The 22,371-nt window shown below is 38.7% G+C and overlaps 1 protein-coding gene across 2 annotated transcripts in view; it reads left to right on the top strand.

The window, feature by feature from the left end:
- Window positions 1-22,371, top strand: part of ITFG1 (integrin alpha FG-GAP repeat containing 1) — a 77,577-nt gene that overhangs the window by 27,127 nt on the left and 28,079 nt on the right. For both annotated transcript variants that reach the window (XM_030470689.1, XM_030470690.1), the window contains exons 9-10: window positions 7,914-8,008; window positions 14,043-14,215. In XM_030470689.1, coding sequence (XP_030326549.1) covers window positions 7,914-8,008; window positions 14,043-14,215 — 268 coding nt within the window. The remainder of the gene's footprint in view (window positions 1-7,913; window positions 8,009-14,042; window positions 14,216-22,371) is intronic.

Here is a 22,371-nt window from a genome sequence, read left to right on the forward strand (position 1 = left end):
ATCAGTCATTAATTTTGCTTAGTTTAGGCAAAAGAATTTGTTGCAGTCTGTATATAGAGAGAATAAAATCATAGATTCATATAATAGTAAGGGTTGGAAAGGACCTTAAGATCATCTAGTTCCAACCCCCCTGCCATGGGCAGGGACACCTCGCACTAAACCATGTCGCCCAAGGCTCTGTCCAACCTGGCCTTGAACACCGCCAGGGATGGAGCACCCACAACCTCCCTGGGCAACCCATTCTAGTGCTTCACCACCCCCACTGTAAAGAACTTCTTCCTTATATCTAATCTAAACTTCCCCTGTTTAAGTTTGTAAGCCATTACCCCTTGTCCTACCTCTACAGTCCCTAATGAAGAGTCCCTTCCCAGCATCCTTGTAGACCCCCTTCAGATACTGGAAGGCTGCTATGAGGTCTCCACGCAGCCTTCTCTTCTCCAGGCTGAACAGCCCCAACTCTCTCAGCCTGTCTTCATACGGGAGGTGCTCCAGCCCTTTTATCATCCTCGTGGCCCTCCTCTGGACTCGCTCCAACAGCTCCATGTCCTTTTTATGTTGAGGACACCAGAACTGCACACGTTACTCCAAGTGAGGTCTCAGAAGAGCAGAGTAGAGGGGCAGGATCACCTCCTTTGACCTGCTGATCACGCTTCTTTCGATGCAGCCCATCAAAAGGATACGGTTGGCTTTCTGGGCTGCAAGCGCACACTGCCGGCTCATGTTAAGCTTTTCGTCAACCAACACTCCCAAGTCCTTCTCTGCAGGTCTGCTCTGAATCTCTTCTCCGCCCAACCTGTAGCAGTACCTGCGATTGCCCCGACCCAGGTGTAGGACCTTACGCTTGGCTTGGTTAAACTTCATGAGATTGGCATTGGCCCACCTCACAAGCACGTCAAGGTCCCTCTGGATGCTATCCCTTCCCTCCAGCGTATCAACCGAACCACACAGCTTGGTGTCGTCGGCAAACTTGCTGAGGGCGCACTCAATCCCAGTGTCCATGTCGCCGACAAAGATGTTGAACAGGACCGGTCCCAGCACCGATCCCTGAGGGACACCACTTGTTACAGTTTTCCAACTGGACATCAAGCCATTTACCACAACTCTTTGCATGCGGACATCGAGCCAGTTCTTTATCCACCGAGTGGTCCATCGATCAAATTGATGTCTCTCCAATGTCCTCATGAGTAAATACAACACAGCCCTTACTTTCTCAAGGTAGCATTTAGCCAATTTCACCTGAGTTGTTTATCTTTTACTCACCATTTTTTTTTGTTAGCTGCTGCTGAGTCTTTCTCTGTTACTCAAGAGTTCTCTGCGATGGGCTTAGAGTGGCTGTAGTTGCAGCCTTAGATGATGCGTTGCTCAGTACTCGTAAGTAATCTTAGGTGCATTCTTGACTCCCTCCAAAATATAAACACTAATTCTCTTACTCCTTTCTCTCTAGGTCTTTATTATGGCTTGGATATAGTGAGGTATTTTTGTCTGCTTAGTTTTGGTTATAGTTCCAAAGCAGTGTCTGTTTCTGGGGGGAAATCTGTTTCCCATATTTTGCCAAGTTCTTTAACATGTTGCTGACAAATGCTAACATCTCGGCGGGGGGGGGGGGGGGTTAATATTAATTTTTGTCAAAGGGGCTTGTACATTAAGAATTACTTTGCTTTCTTTCCAGTTAAAATTAGGAGTGGTGCGTCACCTGCTTATTCATTCTTTGTTGAACAGCTTAATCTCCTCATGATTTCCCTACCTATGGCAGGGGGTTAGAACTAGATAAACTTAAGGTCCTTTCCAACCCAAACCATTCTATGATTCTATGACTGAATTTTTCTTAGAAAATGTGCATAAGTAGTATAACAAAAACTCCCAACCTAACGTTTAGTCACAGAGGTGGCTTTCTTTTATTAGTGTTATCCCCTTCATTTATTAGCATGTGAAAGCTTAATGCCATATGAACTTTCTGAATCTGTAGCAGTAGATAGTTTCAAGCTGTACAGTCAGGCTTTGTAGTTTCTATATTAGCAATATGAGATAGTTGGAATTAATAGTTCCCAGCATGAACTACAAGAAGAACGTCAGTGCTACTTCTTGCTTAGTGTGCAGGGGGGTTCTTGTTCTGTATTTAATTTTGTTTTGGATTCTGCATATTTGATGCAGTCCTTCCATTTAAGATAGAAGACCTCCCTGTTGGATCAGATGCTGCCTAGAGGTCTCTGTGCAGTTTGCTGGTGGGCTTTGTTTAAACGCTTTTCTTGCAGTGGAGGTGTGAATAGGGATTCGTCAGAAGGATACAGACAAACTTAAAGTCAGACTTGAGTGTGAAGGAGAGTGCTAGAAGGGTTTCTTTAATGTCCACAGAGCTTTGAATCATCTGTAAAAGCTCTTTGCATCTGTTTTTTGAAGCTGTGATTCACATTTTCTAAAAGCAGCTGACACTGATTTCTTTAATAATGCATAATTATCTTAGTAATTTATTATAATTGTCTGTCATGACCATCTTGTTGAACTCCTAAAGGCAGAGTGTGACAAATGAATTCTAATAATTGTATTACTTTAGAAGATAAGATAATCAAACAAATGTTTGAGTACCAAACTCAGTCGTACTGGTTGTAGTCTTCTTGCCTGCCTCGGAAGGGTATTGTTTTGAGCACTACCATAACAGGGCTTTTTCCTCCTTGTTTTCCTGCTGTTCTTTAGAACTTTAAATGAAAGGGTCATGAGGAAGGAGAATGAGAACTGGCAAAGCCATGAGAGAGAGATGTGAGCAAGTTACACATATGGTGAAATAAAAAGCATATAAATCTTCATTAGGACGTATTGTATTAAACAAGAGATGCCTTATACATATTTGGACTTTAAATAAGCAGCAGAGAAAAACTTCTTGGCTTTTACAACACTGTGATGAGAACATTTTTTTTCCTCACCTTTTCGAAGGGAACTGGGAAAACTGCACCAACAGAAGATCTGTACCAATACAGGGACTGCAGCTTGTCTAGAATCTATATTCTCAAGAGAGAACAGTAATTCTCCAGGCATGAGGACTTTGTGGTATATGAAGGGTCTTGTTTTTATGTAGCATCAGACTCAGAATTATGAAAGCTAGACTGTTCTCACTGTCTTAGCTGCATAGTTAGCTTATTTCTATTCTCCAGAAAACAATTTATTTTTCTTTAATACAACTGTAATAAGTTACAATAATCAGTCCCAAAAAAAGTTGATTCCATTTTTGTTTTTAAACGCTATTACACTGCAGCAGAACTACATAGCTGTTTAAAGTAAAAAGATTTGGATCATACACCCACCAAAAGCTCTTTTGCTCTTCATAACTACATCTTCATCTTGCTGTATTACAAAACAATTTTGAATTGAGTGATCATGGTTCTTGCAATTTCCCCAGGTTCTGTTTTTCTTTCAGAGCCCATGTTGGAAAGTGCATTATACAAGTGTGTGCAATGAATCTAATAACCCTTGAACTGGTTGCAAAATACCACTTATCTGACACCTTTTTCTGTTTTTGAAGGAATTTGAAGATTTAAATTGAACAGGTTTTGCCTATGTTTACTCATGCTAAGTAAATTATGTGCATGTTTGCTTTAAAATCATAGCTCTGATACATCTTGGTTTGGGAAGAAGTCCAGTACGTATGCAACTTTTTCTTAAAGTGTGAAAGAACTTCATAATTCACTAGCAGTCTCTTTAAAAAAATCCATTTGGGAGTGGAGAGTTACGTCTTTTCTCTACTGTAGGGCCTGCTGCCTAATTGCCTATTCAGCCTAGCTATGTTATACATATTTCACTTTAATTATGGGTAGATGTAGGTGATAAGTCAGCTGTCAGAAAGAATGGACCCATCCCAAAAGGTCTGTGCCAATGTGAGATGATAATCCAGTTGGTTCAAATTGAAAGACTAAAACCTAATTGACCTGCTACAGCAATAATCTTAACTGTCTGTCCTGGGTTCAGCTATAGCAGTCATTTTTCTCCTGCTTAGTAGCTGGTGCAGTGCTGTGTTTTTTAACTTTCAGCCTGGGAACAATGCTGATAACACCGATGTTTTTAGTTGTTGCTAAGTAATGTTTATTCCAACCAAGGACTTTCTCAGTCTCATGCTTTGCCAGGGAGGAGGGGAAGCCGGGAGGAAGCAGAGACAGGACACCTGACCCAAACTAGCCAAAGGGGTATTCCATACCACAGCACGTCATGCCCAGTATGTAAACCGGGGGGAGTTACCTGGAAGGCCCAGATCACTGCTCGGGTCAGGCTGGGTATCGGTCGGCGGGTGGTGAGCAATTGTATCCTCTCCCCTTGTTATTTCACTAATCGTTATTATCATTGGTGGTAGCAGTAGTGGTTTTGTGTTATACCTTAGTTGCGGGACTGCTCTTATCTCAACCCGTGGGAGTTGCATTCTTCCCATTCTCCTCCCCATCCCTCCGGGAGCGGGGGGAGGAAGAAGGGGGGGGGGGGGGAGTGAGCGAGCGGCTGTGTGGTTCTGAGTTACCGGCTGGGCTCAAACCACGGCACTGTCCAAGCTAAAACTAGACAAGCTCTAGTATCTCCATTATGCATTAGCAGACAGCACATCTATGTGTAGATTAGCAGTTCAGTGAGATGCCAAGACCTCGGGGCCAATGAATCTCTTGGTAACCACCAACATACTGTTTCATATTTGTACATTAATTTTAAAACATGTGCTTATGCTATAGTACATTAGCTTTGCATTTTGAGCATATAACACTTTTTCATAGCATCACGTTGTTATTCATCTGATTTACAAGGGTTTTTTCTGCTTTCTCCCACTCAAATTTACTTTTAGAATTGATTGAAAATATTTGAGCTATGCTTTTTTCCAAGTGTGAACATTCACAATCAATGTTAAAGCTTCAGCTGCGAGTCATTTTTCTCATACAATTTCTCTATATGAGGTGTGCTCCTAGTGAGCTGCACAATCTGTGACTTTTGGGTTACTCTTGTTCTGGAGTGGATTGCTTTGCAGACAGAGGCAAAATGTTGAGAAGAACAGAGTATCCCTGGCTTGTCTTTAAAATACAATGAACAGGCAGTTGTAAGGAATCATTCTCACATGATTCCTAGATAGCATAAGACTGCTAATTTTGTCCCTGTGTATTTTGACATAAGTACAGATTTACAGCTGATCAGTATGTGGGACTGTTCTTTTTCTAGCCTTTTCCACTGCCTGTAAAATTTAATCTTCATTAACAACGTAGTTCTTTAGTATCACCGTTTAAGCTGGAATTGTGTGTTGAGAACAGACTAGCTAACGGTTGAGTTTTTATTTCCGTGTTAAACATGCTTTCAGTCAGTTGGTACTGGCAAAGGACACTTGGAGTCTAGAGTATGTTTAGCCACAGCTACTGCTACAAATTACATGGAAATGATAAGTAACGATAACCCTGGGTTTTACAGCAGTTTGGACTGAGACTGTTTGAAATCTGTATAGAAATGGAAAGTAGACTCTAGAAGCTGAGTGAAGACTGCAGAGGATCTCCAGAAATAGATTTCGTAGGTAAACCTAGGCTGAAATACACTCTGAGAGACATGTTGTGCAAAGTATTTTTTAAATCTGAAAGTAGTGCGGCTTGTTTCAGCTGGTCTGATGGGTTCATCCAGCCATTGTCACCAATGCATGTGTTGCCACCTATGGATACCTAATTGCAGTAGAGCAAATGTGCTAATGATATTCCTTTTTGATTTCTGTTTTCCTCCTCCTTTGTGGAGGAATTTAAATTCAAGATTAGAGTTTAAAATTGAAGGGTATTTATTTAAATCGAAATTGAAACCAAGCATAATGACAAGAGTTAGCATTAGTAAGTTAAGTCTGTTAGCAAGATTTGAGCAGCTGCTGGGGTTTTTTTGCATGGTCTTCAAGATCAGTAGAGTTGTGACAAAAGTTTGTATTTCAGCGGGTGCTTGCAAGATGGAATTGCTTAAGGATTAGGAACAAATTATTTTCTTTCAAAACTGAAAAAGCTGGTGTATCAATTCGTTGGTTTCAGATAATGCTCTTGAAAAATCTTCAGAAATACAGGAAAAATTGTTTCTAGTTATTGTAGATGAGGACAGTTTCAAACGGTAATGGATAGTGAAACAGATTCTGCTTTAGCTCTGTACATAGTACTGGTTATGAGGGAGGGTTTTCTTGGGCTTTTTGAACAAAGATTGATGCAAGATTTTCATTTAAATAAATTATTCTACAGTTTTAGCCAATGTTCCAGGTGGGGTTTATTCTTATTTTTGTAAGAAATGGAAACTGCTGCAGTCGACTTGTAAAATGTGGGTTAATAATTTTGACAATCTCTGATTTTTCTTCAGAAAACTGATTTTGATCAAATAATCTCAACAGTGAAAGATTGATCTATACATCATAAGATGTGCATTAGGAATAAAAACTAGAGAAGAAATAAGAGGTAATAGTATGATAGAGATGAAGAATGTTGGGCTTTCCTTCTCTTGATTACTACTTTTCTGTAATACAATATATAACTAAATAAAAAGCCACCAGTGCAGTATTCATAAGATGGATATTTCTACCTGAAAAACTTTTGGAGAGTGGACACAGCAATAATTTGAGAGCTAGATGAGTTTAAGAATGGCCCCTTAGACTTCTCATCTTTTTCTTGACAATTTTTTATTTATTTATTTTCCCTAAAACAGTGTAAATTTACTCTGTGTGTAAGTTTCCAACAGATTTTTCTCTTATCTTACAAATTTATTTCAACTGAAAGCAGGAGCCTGTAATAAGAGTTAGATAAATGGACTTCTAGGCTCTGGTCAGAGGAATTGGGGAAACTGTGTCTTATTAAAATATTAGTAGCAAGCTCCTCAGAACTGTGTGGGTTAAGGAACAATTTATAAAGATTAGTTTTATTATTATAGTATGAGCTTTGATTTCATAGCCTGGAAAAGCAGATTACTTGAGCTTCTCCTGAGCTGGGGCATACCATCTCTCCAGCGAGTCAAATTTGATTGTAATCAGGACTTGCAGCAGTAGTTATTAACGCAGGAATTCTAGCTGCTGCTTTTTGGCTGCTTCCATGAAAGCTACTACTTTCATCTTCCTTCTCAGCCCATAAGAGGTAACTTGTGGTGGCCTCTCTCCATGTAGGAAGGTGGTGTATTTCTGACTATGCTAGGCAGGGCTGTGAGGTCAAAAAGAGAACATAGGGATCTCTCCTGGAGTAGGTATTGAGCAGTAAATTCACACACACACCCCCACACACACCCCGACATTATTTGCTCTGTGTGTCAGAATTCTAGATGCAAATAGACTTTGCTTGTTTAAACATTGAAAGGTCATCATTCTACTAAAGGTTTTGGAAATACATGGATTAAAGGCACTTGAAGAACATTTTTGAGAACCTGTAAATTACTCAGATATGCCTAATTCTGTAAGACTGGAATTTATTAGCCATTGTGTTAGTCAACTTTCCATTGTTGTTTTTTATCTTATGTTATAGATTAACATATTAAATGTGAACTCATTACTCTTCTTACCTTAGCACAAGAGCTTAAAACTAGTTCAGAAGATTAAATATGTTTGTATGGTGGACTTGTGATGGTGCATTTATATTAAGGGACATTTTCTTCCCAACTAAACACAGGGATTAAGTAAATTACTAAACACTTAGTCTTCTAAGTATATCACATTATCATCAGAAATAAAATGTTTATGGGTCGAGATGAAAATATGTCAACTAAGAAAATTTCAAGCAAAAGATCCGAATTAGATTATTAGGTTAAGGATTTTGAATAGGTCTTGTTTCTCTCATGTAATTTTTCACATTTAAAAAAGCAATATATTATAGCTGATGACGTCTTGCAAACAGGGTTTCTGATTTTGCAAATACAAAGCTGACAGTCGGTTTTTTGTTTTTTTGTTTTTTTTTTTCCTCTGACAGATGGGGATGGACAAAGTGAACATTTATTACCAGTCTGTGAAGATACAACATGTCAAAAAAGTGCCATCTACTTAACTAAGCTAGGAATGGATCAGGTATTGTGAGTTTGGAATTGCAAAGACAAAGGAAAATACTGTTCTTTATGAAATAAGGTGAAACAGGAAAGAAAAATAAAACTTCCTCACCTGTAATCATTGCATATAAGACCTTTATTTATTTACTTACTTGTTACCTATCAAAAAACCCCCGGGTTTGATGGAAGAGGTTGCATACCTAGAGTTCTATGGAATGGATAATTCTACTCCGGAAAATTATAGATGTTTCTAATGATTCCCTTCTTGATTGTAAAACACTGTATTCAAAGCATCTAAACTGCCCTAGCATGAGATGAAAAGCAAAGTTTGTGTTAAGAGTTGAAAACAGATCTAATTAATTCAAATAATCTTATTTAGTTCAAGGTAGGGAGTTGTTTTATAGTAAATACATATATATATATATATGAATGAGAGATATATATGTACCCACATATATCAAGTTGAACCAACTCACACCTCTTACTGCTTATTGCTACTGTGTCTTTGATTCTTAATAATTAAGTAAATTTCCAAATGGTATGAGAAGACTTGTTTTTAGGCTGTGTGTCTTCAGGACTAGGTTTCTATTAAACCATTTCAGCTTTGTTCACAACACGACTTGTTTTGAGAGACACAGTCATAATTCATGTAATAGATTACTATTCATTCATTTATTTTAAAGTGTGTCTTAATCTAAGTATTTATAGTGCTTTATAATAAAGTTACAGCTTACGATAAATTAACTTAATGTTTGTTTGATGCCTTAACAAATGTTTTCCCTAAATTCATGTTTAGCAATGTGAATGTAAAGGCCAGGGTGTCCTATAAAGTACTTGCTTATAGCTGACAGCAAAACCCACTGTAGTGTACTTACAGGAATTTATGAGGTGTGCCATACATATTTCTTCATGTCTGTTTGTTGTGACGTTGAAAATCAGTTCCATGATATCATATGATGCATTGGGATTAAATGTGTAACAATCAGAAATACATGTCTGTAGAATGTGGTTCTAAAACTTATGCTGTGGAGAGGCACGCAATGGCGTGTCAGGCTTTGGAGTTGTTCTGGTAAGATCATATTTGATGTCTGTCAGTCTGCAGTATATTTCTCATGACATCTTTGGCACAGCTGGATGGCTACTGGAAAGCCAAGTAGACCTAGGAGGGTTATTTCAACAATGATCTTTCACCATACGTTTTCATTTATTTAATTATTTAATCTTTATGAGTATTAGAAATGTCTCTGATAAATTTTCTTCTTTGGATGACGGAGCAAAAGTAAGGCAAACAAACACGTGAGTGACTTCAGGAGGTGCAGACCTACTAACGTTTCAAGAAAATGTGAATGTTTCCATAGCGACAGAAGAGTTGCTGTCAGATCTGAAGTAGAATCCCATGTGCTGTTTCAGATTGTGGCAGGTGTTAGGACACCTCAGGCTTCTTTAAATTCACCTGCAACACCTACAGACTAATCAGCTGGATGATTCCAATCTCTCATCTAGATTCTGAAAATTGGACTGAGTTCTCCCTGAAAAATGTTTTGAAGTCTGTGGTACAGCTTACTGTAGAAACTCTACATACTATGACATTCTTAGAGATGACTAACGTTTCTTTCAATTTTGCCAAGTATTCAGTGTGATTTTTCCTCTGTTTTCTGAAGCAAACAGTAATATTTCAATCCCTTCACTGGAGAGCTTCTTTATGGCTTGATGATTCTTATAACCTTTCACCGTACAATGGAAATGTTATAGCTTTATTCCTGTTCTATCTAGCAGATCTGAAGTAGAACACAGTGGTACATCCTACAGCAAATCACAGGTCTTTGTGGTGTCATTCTCTAGGTTAGAGAAGTATGTGGCAGCACTGATTATCAGCTGCAGTTGGTCAGTGGTAGAAGTTTTCCCTTGTTCCTCTGTAACAGTTTAAGGGCTGGTGGAAGTGGGGGGCAGGGAGAGGAGATTGCAGCTGCAAGTTCATAAATCTCAGATTCTACAGGATCATCTCATTATTTCCAAGTTGCTAGTCTTTCTCAAAGCAGCTATGGGGCTCTGAGACACATTCTGACATCAAAAATACAACTTCTACTGCTTTGGTTACCTTTTCTTTGCTAAATCAGTGTTTTAGGTGGTTGTCTTCTGGGTTTGAACTCTTTAAGTTAATGGTGTGATATATAGATAACTTAGTTTGGTTTTATGCAATAGTAGCTGCTCAACTGTATATGAAATTCAGGGGACCTTCATAAGCACCGAAAGCCTAATGCAGCCTGAAATCACAGGATTTCTTTATGTGCAGCTGAACTACAGTGCATGTGTACAGTAGAGCGGGAGCCCCCAGGGAAAAGGACTTCTGTTACTGTAGCTAATTGTTTCAGGCCACTCTTGATACACATTGCTCTATAGGATGGCAAAGTGTCATAGAAAGGAGAGACCCTGGCATTTCCAGAAAATGTACTGGCCAAGAATGGGCTACCAGTTTCCCAATGCTTTCTGACTTGCAGATGGCTCCCTGCCTGTGTTAGGTGGTCTGGAAGAGGGCAGCTGGCTGGGTGGGGTTTTGTGCTTCATAGGTTTTTAGCCATAATTTAAAAATTGAGGTGTGTTAATGCCACAGTTTTGGCTCAAAGACCTACTAAAAGGCTTTAGAGCAAGGCTTTTATACATCTCCTGATGTATAAAAGACGGTGAACTGAAAGAAATGGGCTCTTTTCAAGTTTAATGGGGTGAGTGCGACAAGCTTTAAATTTTTATCCAGTACCTGACAGCTTTTTGAAAATGAAAAAGACCCTCTTTTCACAGGGCAGTAAAGCATTCTTTCTCTTCTACGTCTTGAAAAACAGGTAGTTTTTGTTTTGTAGTCTTGTTTTCAAACAAGAGTTGGAAATCAAATTTTGAAGCACTGAAATAAAGATTATTTTTCTTTTTAGTCTACAAAATCATTAATTGAAGGATTAAAAATATCTATATAAATGTTTTAAATAACATTAGTGGTGCTATGCAATTAAATTTTACAGAAAGGGAAGAAGTAAAACTGGTTTCTTTGACTAAATTTTTATGTGTTCATTTAAATTTTCTTTTTGATACACTCGTTCCATTTTTCAATCTGGTTTTGCATCTGATCTTGGTAACAGAAATCATATGATCAGAAAACACCAAAAAATAGCTTTGTGTGTCCTCGTTATACCCACCTATTTCTATCTTATAGTGAAAGGAAAAAAATTAGGTTTAGTCTCTTTGCTATTAAAATCATAACAACAAACATGAACCTTAAAGTAATTGTCTGGATTATCAAATACAAAAGAAGGAGGATATTTATATTATTGACAAACATATTTTATTTTTTGCCTTCTGTACTGAAATGTATTTCCTGAGGCACATGAACTTGCATTACATTGCATGCCATTACATTATACTGCCCTTTATAATAGAAATATACAGAATGAGTTTCACCAAACGTGTGGATTACTCTGAATTTAAACTGTCAGAGTAAGTTACATGTGATGCTAGAGCATGCTCTGGTTGCACATTGAACAAGAATAATTTTTTTAAGAGGTTGTACAGCTGCAGTTGTGAGTCCCACAGCCGGTTCAGTGCGATGGATGAGTCTTATTCTGAAGCATGCAGAGTGATGATGCTTGGTTGCAGTAGGTGATGTTTGTGTTTTGCTCACCTGTTGTTTTGTATATTGTAGACCTTACGACTGTAAATTACCTTCTATGAATCACTCTGAGTAAAAACAGAATACAAATTCAAATTTATGCCTAAAAAATAATTTTTAATTTTGTTTCTTTAAAATAGTGTTACCATACATGGGAACATTTAGAAAGTATATGATGGCTATAATTGGATTTCATTGCAATGACTGTGTGAATGGTACCGTGTAAAGTAAAAGCTATATTATATTTCATGGTTCTGATTTCAATCAGTGTTTTTCAAAATTACAGTATTTTGCAATAATACTCTTTCATCTGTCTTCTGCATGACAAGTAAGTGCTAAGAAATCTAACCCTTTGAAAAATTTCCCTTGGGTTAAGAGTATTTTTCTTCTTTTCTGTTTCTTAGACTTTTCCAAACCTTCAGCAGCTAGCAATAACTACATGGGCATGCATATTATGGGGCATGGGTAAAGTATGTTTAATTTCAGCTTTAAGTTTTCATCAAGAGTGGTGTAGGTCATCATTGCAACTTAGATGCTGCCACTCACATAGGCAATCATGCACTAAGTATAAGCAGTGTCTGGCAGAATTGTTCCAGGCTTCTAAGCCATGTGTGATACCCAAAGTTGACCTTAGCATACTTTTTCAATAACTCTGGGGGATTCTCTAATACACATGTGACTGTAGGTAATCTCAAGGGACCGGTCCAAGTGTCACACATAACTGCCATGTGACAGGAATGGTGTTGATTACTGAATTGTGTTAGTGAGGGAATCTTTCCACAGCAGGCAACCATGCTGTCAGGGATCTCATTCTGGTTCCTGAAATAGCTAATTTAAGGCTTGTATGAGAGACATTTAAGATGCTGTGAAATGCTTTTGATGCTGGTGATAGTGGTCCTTTAAGATGGCACCCTTCTGTCCTTTTGAAGGCATTGCAAGTTAGTTGACATATAAAACTACTTCTGCTTTTAAAAATGGCACTGAATTTTTCTGTAGCATTGAAATGTTAACCCTGGTACTTTGGATTCATACCAACTCCTAAATTACTTTTGATTTTAATTAAGATAAATTGCTATTTAGCACTTCTGCAGCACTCGGTGGAAAGCAAGTGCAGATACATTCTATTCCTTGTCCTGGAGAAATTATACTTTGCATTTCTTTTGTACTTTCTATTTGATACTGTAATCTTAATTTCTTATCAAATGGTTCAGTATCTGATGCTGTTGGGGAGATAGGAGAATTGAAGCTCTTGAACTTCTAAATATCCATGAATAATAGAATCATTCAAGCTAAAATGAACCTTAGGAGATACAGCCTCCTGCTTTAAGCCGGGGCAAAACTGAATTCAGACTGTCGTCTTTTGTTCTTACTATCTTGTATCTCAGTAGAGAACCTGGCTTCATCTTCTCAGTTCTTTTTGTTGCAGGCATTAGAAGGCCGCTATTACGTCTCCCCCAGTCTTCTGTTCTCCAGGCTGAACAAGCCCTGTGCCCTCAGCCTGTCCTTTGAGTAAATGTTTGCTGTCGGACCATCTTGGTGACCCTTCTGTAAACGCACTCAGTATTCTCAAATCTTGAACCATGGGCGCAAAACTGGACACAGAATCGAGATGCAGACTAACAAGTGCTGAACAAAGAAATGATGACTCGCCTCAATCAGCAGGAGCACAGGCAGCAGTTACAGTGCAGTATGCTCTTTTGCTGTCATAGCCGCCACACTCAGCTTTAGCTTACTGCTCACTTTTTTTAGGAGAGCTGCTACCCAGCTAGTGGGTCTCCAGCCTGTACTGTTGCAGGGATTTACTCTCCTGTGCTGGACTTTCTTTGCTGACGGTTAAGAGGTCCCTGTTTGCCCATTCTTGCCTTTCTGAATGGCCATCTGCTCCTGAAGCATACCGATAGTATCCCCCAATTTGGTTTTGTTCACAAATTTAATGAGGGTGAACCCCTCCTCCAGCTTTAATGCTGCCTATTGCTTGCCATTCCAGGAAAAATAATGGGACTCATGGTTTGGGCTTACCTGTGCTTGAGGATTAGTATACATTCCAGGCAAACCTGAATTTCACTGAAGTTGTTCCTGAGTATTTCCATACACTGGACACATTTCAAAACTCAGGTCCTTTATTCTTACAACCTTATCCTTTTTGTTGTTTCTGGTTTGGGTTTTTTTTTTCTGTTCCAGAATAATTTAGTGCATAGAAAAGACTTCAAATTAATTTTTTCATTTGGTAATAGAGCTAGGAAATAATCCTTATTTCCTCTTTGGAAATTTGTAAATGATTAAAAATCCTGATGCAGTGGATATACATCAGCTGTTTTAAAAAGAACTAGGTTATTTAAATGAGTAAAATGGATTTCTTTACCTAGCTGTTCTTTTTTTTTTTTTTTTTTTTGCTTTACAGTGGATTCCAGTCTTGCAAGACTTCAGAAATAAAGACACACTCTGGGGCTTCGTACCGTATCAAAGTGACAAATCTTCAACAGAAACTTCATTTCCAATTACACTTCATATTGGAGATTACAATATGGATGGTTACCCAGATGCTCTTGCTATACTAAAGAACACATCTGGAAGGTACAGTATATGTAAACCTAGAAATAAAGATTATCAAATACATGTTCAATCATCTATCATACAAATTACTAATTTTAGTATGATTTAGTGCATCTTGTTCATTTTATCTAGTGAGCATGACTTTTGATCTCTGATAAGTGTTTCACTTTTAAAAAGGTATGCATTTACAAATTATTCTGAATGCGTAATTTTATAGGCTTGAACTGTGACTCTTGGCGGGGAATTGCACCAGGGAGTGGAGTATGAAGTACCATTTTAGCCACTCCTCCTGGATAACAGGAGCTGATTATCTCTCTTTCCTTTCCCAAATCATCTGTATAATCCTGACTTCTGCTTTCAGTGTTGGCTAGCAACACCGGCTGCTGAAAGCTGGGGAGCCTGCTCCATGGTGTCACATGGAGTGAATACCAACTGTTGACTGCTGAAAAATGCAATAGTGTTTCGCCCCTTCTGAGAATCAGAGATTTTAGACACACCTAGTAACTCACCAGTGATATTGTCCAAATATAACTGAAATAAATATACTTCCTCTTCCCCCTAAAAAAAGAGGGGGGAAAAAAGCTTCTAACCTTTCCTATTGAATTTGTTAGTGTAATCTTTCTCCTTTTGTCTGTCTTCATTACTTTTATTCACAATACTTTGTATTGCTACCATCTGGTGTTAGGTAGGAGAGAACATGTAGCAGTGCTTACAGGGAGGCTATTGCACACACCATTTGCCTGTGGGATAGACTTAGCCAGCTGATCGTAACGGAGAAGCCTGTAGGCAGGCAGCTCTTGCTTGGCACCTGGTGATGATACAGCTAGAATGTCCTTATCTCTATCTTGAAGTGAAGCAGCATGTTTTCATGTGAACATCCTTTTGCTTGACAGTAGAAATGATGAATAGATTTGTTTACTTCTAAGAAAAACTTGAAAGAACACTAGAGACCATAACGCCAGTGAACCTCACTCACTACAGGCAGGATATGCACAGCATGCCATGCCCTGACTCAAGGTCTGCCTGATGCTGCATAAGCTGGGTTTTCCAGGATCTGAAGAGATGTAAGGTTAGCTATGGTATCCCCTTTTTTTTCCATTTACAAATGTCATAATTTGTAAAAGGTATTTTAAGCAATACCTTATGGAGTCTTAACATCTTCCTCACTGAGATCTATGACAAATGCTTGCTCTAGTGTATTAGAAGGCAAAATAGGTCTCTCTTACAGTTGTATTTATTATCTTCCTCTGTATGGTATTTTTGGTGAGCTTGCATGCAGATTTATGGTTTGAATTAATAGTAAGGAAAAGAACTGAGGAGCTCACTTTGGTGCTTAAAACAGTATATAGGCAGAATTTAGATGCTGAAGTTAAAGAAGTCATTACAGATCCTCTACTGGCTGCCTAAACATGAATCACCCACAGACATTTTTGTGTTAAGAGTTCTTCTGACAGTGACACATATCTGAAAACGACCCAGTTTGAAGAGCCACATGCTTGTATTCAGCCTACGTGATGTGATTCAGAGGTAAGGCAGTGAGCAGCTAAGCTCTGTCTCTGTACTTCTCAGCCTGAAAATAACTAGTACAGCAGCTGTTTGTATTCAGATACAGCAGAGGAGAAGGGGGTGATATGTTAGTGCCCAGAACTTGCATAGGCAAAGTTAAAGCATTCGGGCCCTGAATGTCAGGTTTTTGCCCCATAGCCTTGTGCAATTGGGAGGTTGCATCTTCTGTTCAGCAGTCACTGAATAAAGACTGTAGACTGTCTAAAGAGCAGACTAGAACAAAAGTCCTTCCTTTTCCATAGAAATACCAAGACATCTAAACTGTAACATTGTTCTTGTCTTTGTTTTTACTGAAGCCCCACAAATCTTGTTTTGAGCTGTACTGTAGGGTGTCTTCAGGTGTCTAACCTGATAGCAAGTACACTTCGGAAAGACTTTGTGAAGATTCGTAGAGTTCAGAAATTTATTTGAAGTTATTTTACCTTTTAAGATTCTTAGGATCCTCTCTCCTCTGTCTGGTGTGTAATATTATGTGAAAATTTAAATAGTTTGTAAATAGTTACTCATGTAAAAGGCCAGGCAGTTACCTATGCCTCATTGCAATGAAATGCAGTGATACACTTGAATCTTTATTCTCCTTGCTTCTGAAATTGTTTATTGAATTGGATGCATCTTGAAGTTATTTTGAAACTTGACTTCAGAGTGGAGTGACATAGTAAGGCATAAGGGCTGAAGGTACTGGCAGATGATTTGACAAGTTATTAAAAGGGAAGTTCAGAGAGCTGAGGAAGTCTGCAAAAAAAAGAAGTAAACCAAAAATTAAGAAATACATTGCACGTTAACACTGTGTATTTCCAGTATTTGTAGAAAAGTAATAGAAACAGATTCTTTGGGATGGGAGTGAAAATCATATTTTTTGCACCCCCTGTGAAATGTCACTTTCAGATTAATATTAATTCATTGTTTGTGGGAAACTTAGGAAATACTTGCTTTTATAATGTGTAACTGGGTCACAGAGTGGAAAGAATTAAAACTGTGGGAATTAAATTAGAGCAAATTAAAATGAAAACCTTATTTAATTGATTTTAAACACTTCTGGATCAAGCTGCTTATTTCTTTCTCTGAAGCCTTTCATGCTACATCTACAGACTAAATTTCAGTGATTGATTATGGTGATTAAATGATAAAAGCATTTTTGTAAACTCTTGACCTCAATCTGTGCTGTAGTCTAGGAAGCCTAGCTTCTAGTTGCTATCTGTAACTTAAAGAATTAAAGGAGGCAGAAACCATTTTATCCCTCTGAAAATATATGTGACAATGGAAGAATATGATTAAAATCAATTATGCTTTTAGCACAATTCAGGATAGCGCTTTCAGATCAAATCCTTAAAAATACCGACAAAACACTGAAATAAAGATATGATAGGAATAATGTTAGTTTATTGTCCTTCCAGGTGAGTAAGTCAGGAAAATTGTTAATAACAGTGTGTAATGTTCTGACAGCAAGGAGACATCCTTAACAGCCACACAACAGAAAAATCTCACTTGTGGATGCAGTGTAGTGGGAGTTTGAACCCAGAGACTCAATAAATCACTCAGCAGGTGAAGATGCTACATTTGCAGTAGATTCTTACATATTTATCTGTCTATTATGTATCCCTTTAACTTCTGACTTGGTATCAAGTCAAAATCTGACATTAGAATTCCAGTCCTCAGATTTTTTCTTCAGGCTAGATACATAAATGAATTTTTCTTTCCTCAAGTTATGACTGTATTAGAAATCCTGTATGTATATAGAATAACAATAGGTAGAGGGATTTTATCAGTAGTTACTAATTGGTTCATCTGTACTTCCTGTCTCATCTAAATGTGTTTATTTTTTCACATAGAATCATAGAATCATAAGGGTTGCAAAGGACCTTAAGATCATCTAGTTCCAACCCCCCTGACATGGGCAGGGACACCTTGCCCTAAACCACGTGGTCCAAGGCTCTGTCCAACCTGGCCTTGAATACCGCCAGGGATGGAGCACCCACAACCTCCCTGGGCAACCCATTCCGGTGCTTCACCACCGTCACTGTAAAGAACTTCTTCCTTATATATCTAATCGAAACTTCCCCTGTTTAAGTTTGAACCCATTACCCCTTGTCCTACCACTACAGTCCCTAAGGAAGAGTCCCTCCCCAGCATCCTTGTAGACCCCCTTCAGATACTGGAAGGCTGCTATGAGGTCTCCACGCAGCCTTCTCTTCTCCAGGCTGAACAGCCCCAACTCTCTCAGCCTGTCTTCATACGGGAGGTGCTCCAGCCCTCTTATCATCCTCGTGGCCCTCCTCTGGACTCGCTCCAACAGCTCCATGTCCTTTTTATGTTGAGGACACCAGAACTGTACACAGTACTCCAAGTGAGGTCTCAGAAGAGCAGAGTAGAGGGGCAGGGTCACCTCCTTTGACCTGCTGGTCACGCTTCTTTTGATGCAGCCCAGGATACGGTTGGCTTTCTGGGCTGCAAGCGCACACTGCCGGCTCATGTTAAGCTTCTCATCAACCAACACCCCCAAGTCCTTCTCTGCAGGTCTGCTCTGAATCTCTTCTCTGCCCAACCTGTAGCAGTGCCTGGGATTGCCCCGACCGAGGTGTAGGACCTTACACTTGGCTTGGTTAAACTTCATAAGGTTGGCATCGGCCCACCTCACAAGCATGTCAAGGTCCCTCTGGATGGCATCCCTTCCCTCCAGCGTATCAACCAAACCACACAGCTTGGTGTCGTCATGCTGGTTTTAAATTGACTCCAGTAACAATGGAAGTCTAAGCACTGCGAGTTTATAGATACCTATCTTTGTCCCACCTAGTTAAATGGAACAAGTTTTGTTTAACCACTTGCTTCCAAATTAGATGCTAATAATGGTTAATAATCTTGCATTGCAAACATGTAATTTAAGGAAGCTTTTTTTCCAATTATGCTTTTATTCAAAGGAAATGTTTTTCACTGGTAAAGTAGCGGTAAAGTTAGAGATACAGTATCCTCTCTGACATTGGTGATAAATAACAGTAAAGACTGAAACTTGGAGATAACAAACAACTGGATATGGACAATTGAATGAAAAACTCTGAGTGTAGACAGTTTTCCAGGTATTTGTGCTCAGTTTTCAATTAATGTATATGTGTTAATCCTTTATATGGGTATGCTTGAAAGGACTTTTACTTTACCAAATTATGTCTTCCTAGATCATTGTTCATTGTCCCTTGTCAGATACGAGGTTTGATACAGGACTTCTTTTAAATGTAGGATTAATGAGCACCTTGCAATTGAGCAAATCTAAAAAAAAGAGGCAAATCAAATTATTCTGAATGCCTGGAGTAAGATATTAGTCATTTAGATGTTCCTTGTGTAACTATAAATGAACTAGCCTAAAACTGACAGAATGAGAGTTGTATGAAATTAAGCAGTAAATATTTAATGCTAATTGCAAAGAAACATGTTAAAATGAAGCTCAGATAAGTCTTCAGTCTTTCTTTGGTATTAAGCCTTGCCTATAGTTATTCAATCTTACTAAATGTGGCTTTGCTGCATAGATGACTTCATCAGAAGGTTCCAAATCAAAGACAACTCTATACTTCATTGAACATCACTCATAAGCTGTGTGGCATAAAGTTATGCAGGTAGTACATTATTTAGCTGCCACTGTGTACACATTGGTGTGTACACCTAAATATTAAAAGTATTGCAAACAGCATGTTACGGGTGATATGCTAGTCTTAGTTCAGAGTTCTTTTACTCTGCCTCTTCTCAGTATATAAGATGATGTACTGTTACACATTCGTCTAGCACTCCAGCATTGATTTCAAGGTTTTACCTTTGCAGCAGAGTCTGGTTTTGTGTTTTACCATAGACTTTCAGGGACATTTTGTCATTTGACATTTTGCTCATAATTTTCATTGTTACAGGGAGATTTTTTTTTCTGATGATAATCTTTAAAATTTGGTTCAAAATAATAGGTCATTAACTTGCTCTTGGTAATTGTAGAATTTAGCAGAAATAAAAAATGGAGGTAGATATTTTGACTCTAGTGATGCTTGTGTATTAAGGCCCAAAGTAACACAAGGACTCAACTGGCAGCTCAAAGTCCAAAGCCAGATGTTGAGAGTTCTTCCAAGAAAGTACTGAATAGCTGTGAAGGCAGCAAATAGCTTATTTCTCTTCCTCCTGCAAACGGTAAGGCACTGCGACTGCCCCTGTTGGTTTCTGGTTTCCATTAGTGTTCGTGTTGTGGTTTAAACCCACCCAGTAACTCAGAACCACGCAGCCGCTCGCTCTCTTCCACCTTCTTCCTTCCCCCGCTCCTGGATGGATAGGGAGGAGAATCGAAAGAATGTAACTCCCACGGGTTGAGATAAGAACAGTCCAGTAACTAAGGTATAATACAAAACCACTACTACTACCACCAATAATAATAATGATAAGGGAAATAACAAGGGGAGAGAATACAATTGCTTACCACTTGCCAACTGATACCCAGCCCGACCAGAGCAGCGATCTGGGACTTCCGGATAACTCACCCCAGTTTATATGCTGGGCATGACGTTCTGTGGTATGGAATACCCCTTTGGCTAGTTTGGGTCAGGTGTCCTGTCTCTGCTTCCTCCCAGCTTCCCCTCTTCCCTGGCAGAGCATGAGACAGAAAGTCCTTGATTGGAGTAAACATTACTTAGCAACGACTAAAAACATCGGTGTGTTATCAGCGTTGTTCCCAGGCTGAAAGTCAAAACCACAGCACTGCACCAGCTACTAAGAAGGAGAAAAATGACTGCTACAGCTGAACCCAGGACAGTTCATTATTGTGTAATCAAAACCTAAAATAATTTATTAATGTTTCATTTCAGTGTTCATTATTTATCTTGTATTGAGTCAAGTGGGAATCATTTGGCTGTGCACATGAAAAAATTAAGTTTGTGCACAAAGACAACTAGTTACAATACGTTCAGCCTTCAGAGAAACTTGGAACATAGCTCACCTTGAAAACTAGATATACATTTCAAGCACTAAGGCTCTTTATATACCCTGATGTGAGGAAGGTTGCAAGTACAGCAATTTCTGAGAATTTAAAAAATGTGAATTGAAAGAAAGCATCTTTGTAAAACTTCCTCAGAATTTTAAAATGAAGTGTATCTCAAGATGATGAAAAAGAGAAATTGGAACAATTTACTTAGCTCAGGTTGTCACTTTACCTTATAGTTCATTAATCTGATATGATACTTGTACAATACATGAAGTGAATGTGAGCACTTAACAATTTCAAGTTATGATTATGAGTTCTCAGATGGATACAGTATGATGTCTTAAATATTGAGGATCACCTTTTTTCATTTTGGCCAGACACTAGTCAATATACTCCTGCTTCTAACAGTGAAGTAGTAAAAAGAGGGTTATTCCTATTAAGCTTCAGGAAGCGTATAGCAGAAAAATAAAGGCCTGACGTGTATTTTTCACAGAAGCTTAAGCAATGTGATAACAAGGTTTGGAGAGAAATGTTTAAATATCCCAATTTACCTTTAACACATCTTACAGAGAATGAAATCCTACGTTTTTCGCGTTGCAGGTCCTGAAATACTAACTTGGCAGCAGGCAAGGAAACTCTTTTACTTCAGTTTTGGAAACTTTTTTTCTCAGGGAAAATGTTTTGCCCTTCTCTAACTTTCAGAAATTGATGTTTTAGGGTATGATTCTTACAAGTAGCAAAGTATCTGAAATATACCATAGAGACAAAGAAAAATAAAACTTTCCTAAGGAGAATGCTGGTGTGTGTGCTTATGTGACACTGCATCCTGGAGGCACTGGATGCCTTTAAGATACAGAAAAAATCCTTCTACTATGAAATAGCAGTATATTCAAGGTCGTTATGAAGATCTGGTTTGGGTTATTGTCCTGGGCTCTGCCGTGTTTAGCTGGCTTTACAGAACACTGTCTGCTCCATCTCTTGGCTCTGCCCCTGGAAAGAGAGGAGGAAACTTCACCTGTTCCAGTTGCCAAGGCAGTGATGGATTCTAGCAGGCTCCCAGGACACAGACCAGAGTGGGACTTCTGGTTAGTAAAGTTGAAAGGTTTTCACAGTTCCAGTGAGAGTGGCAATGTTACGGTGTTGGAGACAGTGGATAATGCTGTTAGTCATCAGAGTGCATGAACAAACCCAGTGTCTACCACTGACCAGTGGGCATGTATTAGTGGGCATGTATATAAATTCTTTGGAAGGGAGATTTTGCTGTACTAGACCTGGCACTCTGGTTGGTTTGTTTCTCGTTTCAGTATTACAGCCTATCTGTCTGTCTGTGTTTGTAATATGTCAGCAAATGTCCAATTTGGTTTATCATGTCCTATTTTTACTGTGCTAGTAGGTTGGTGTTTGTGTTTTAGATTTTGCTTTAAAACAACAGAAAACATACCAACAGAGGTTTGGTTTAGTCTTAAATTTGTTTAAAGCATCATGCAGTGTGTAAGACAATTTAGTAATGGACCTGGGGTGGGAAGAGATTGTCGTTACATACTGAAAAAGCACTGACACTTTTTAAGTATTGTTTAAGCTGAAGAACCATGGAGGGATTAAGGAAAATGGCAGGTAAGTACACTTGTACTTGTTTCAGAAGAAAGTAAATATACGTTCACTCCTTTGAGTT

Source organism: Strigops habroptila, chromosome Z (assembly GCF_004027225.2).
Source record: "Strigops habroptila isolate Jane chromosome Z, bStrHab1.2.pri, whole genome shotgun sequence".
Taxonomy (NCBI): domain Eukaryota; kingdom Metazoa; phylum Chordata; class Aves; order Psittaciformes; family Psittacidae; genus Strigops; species Strigops habroptila.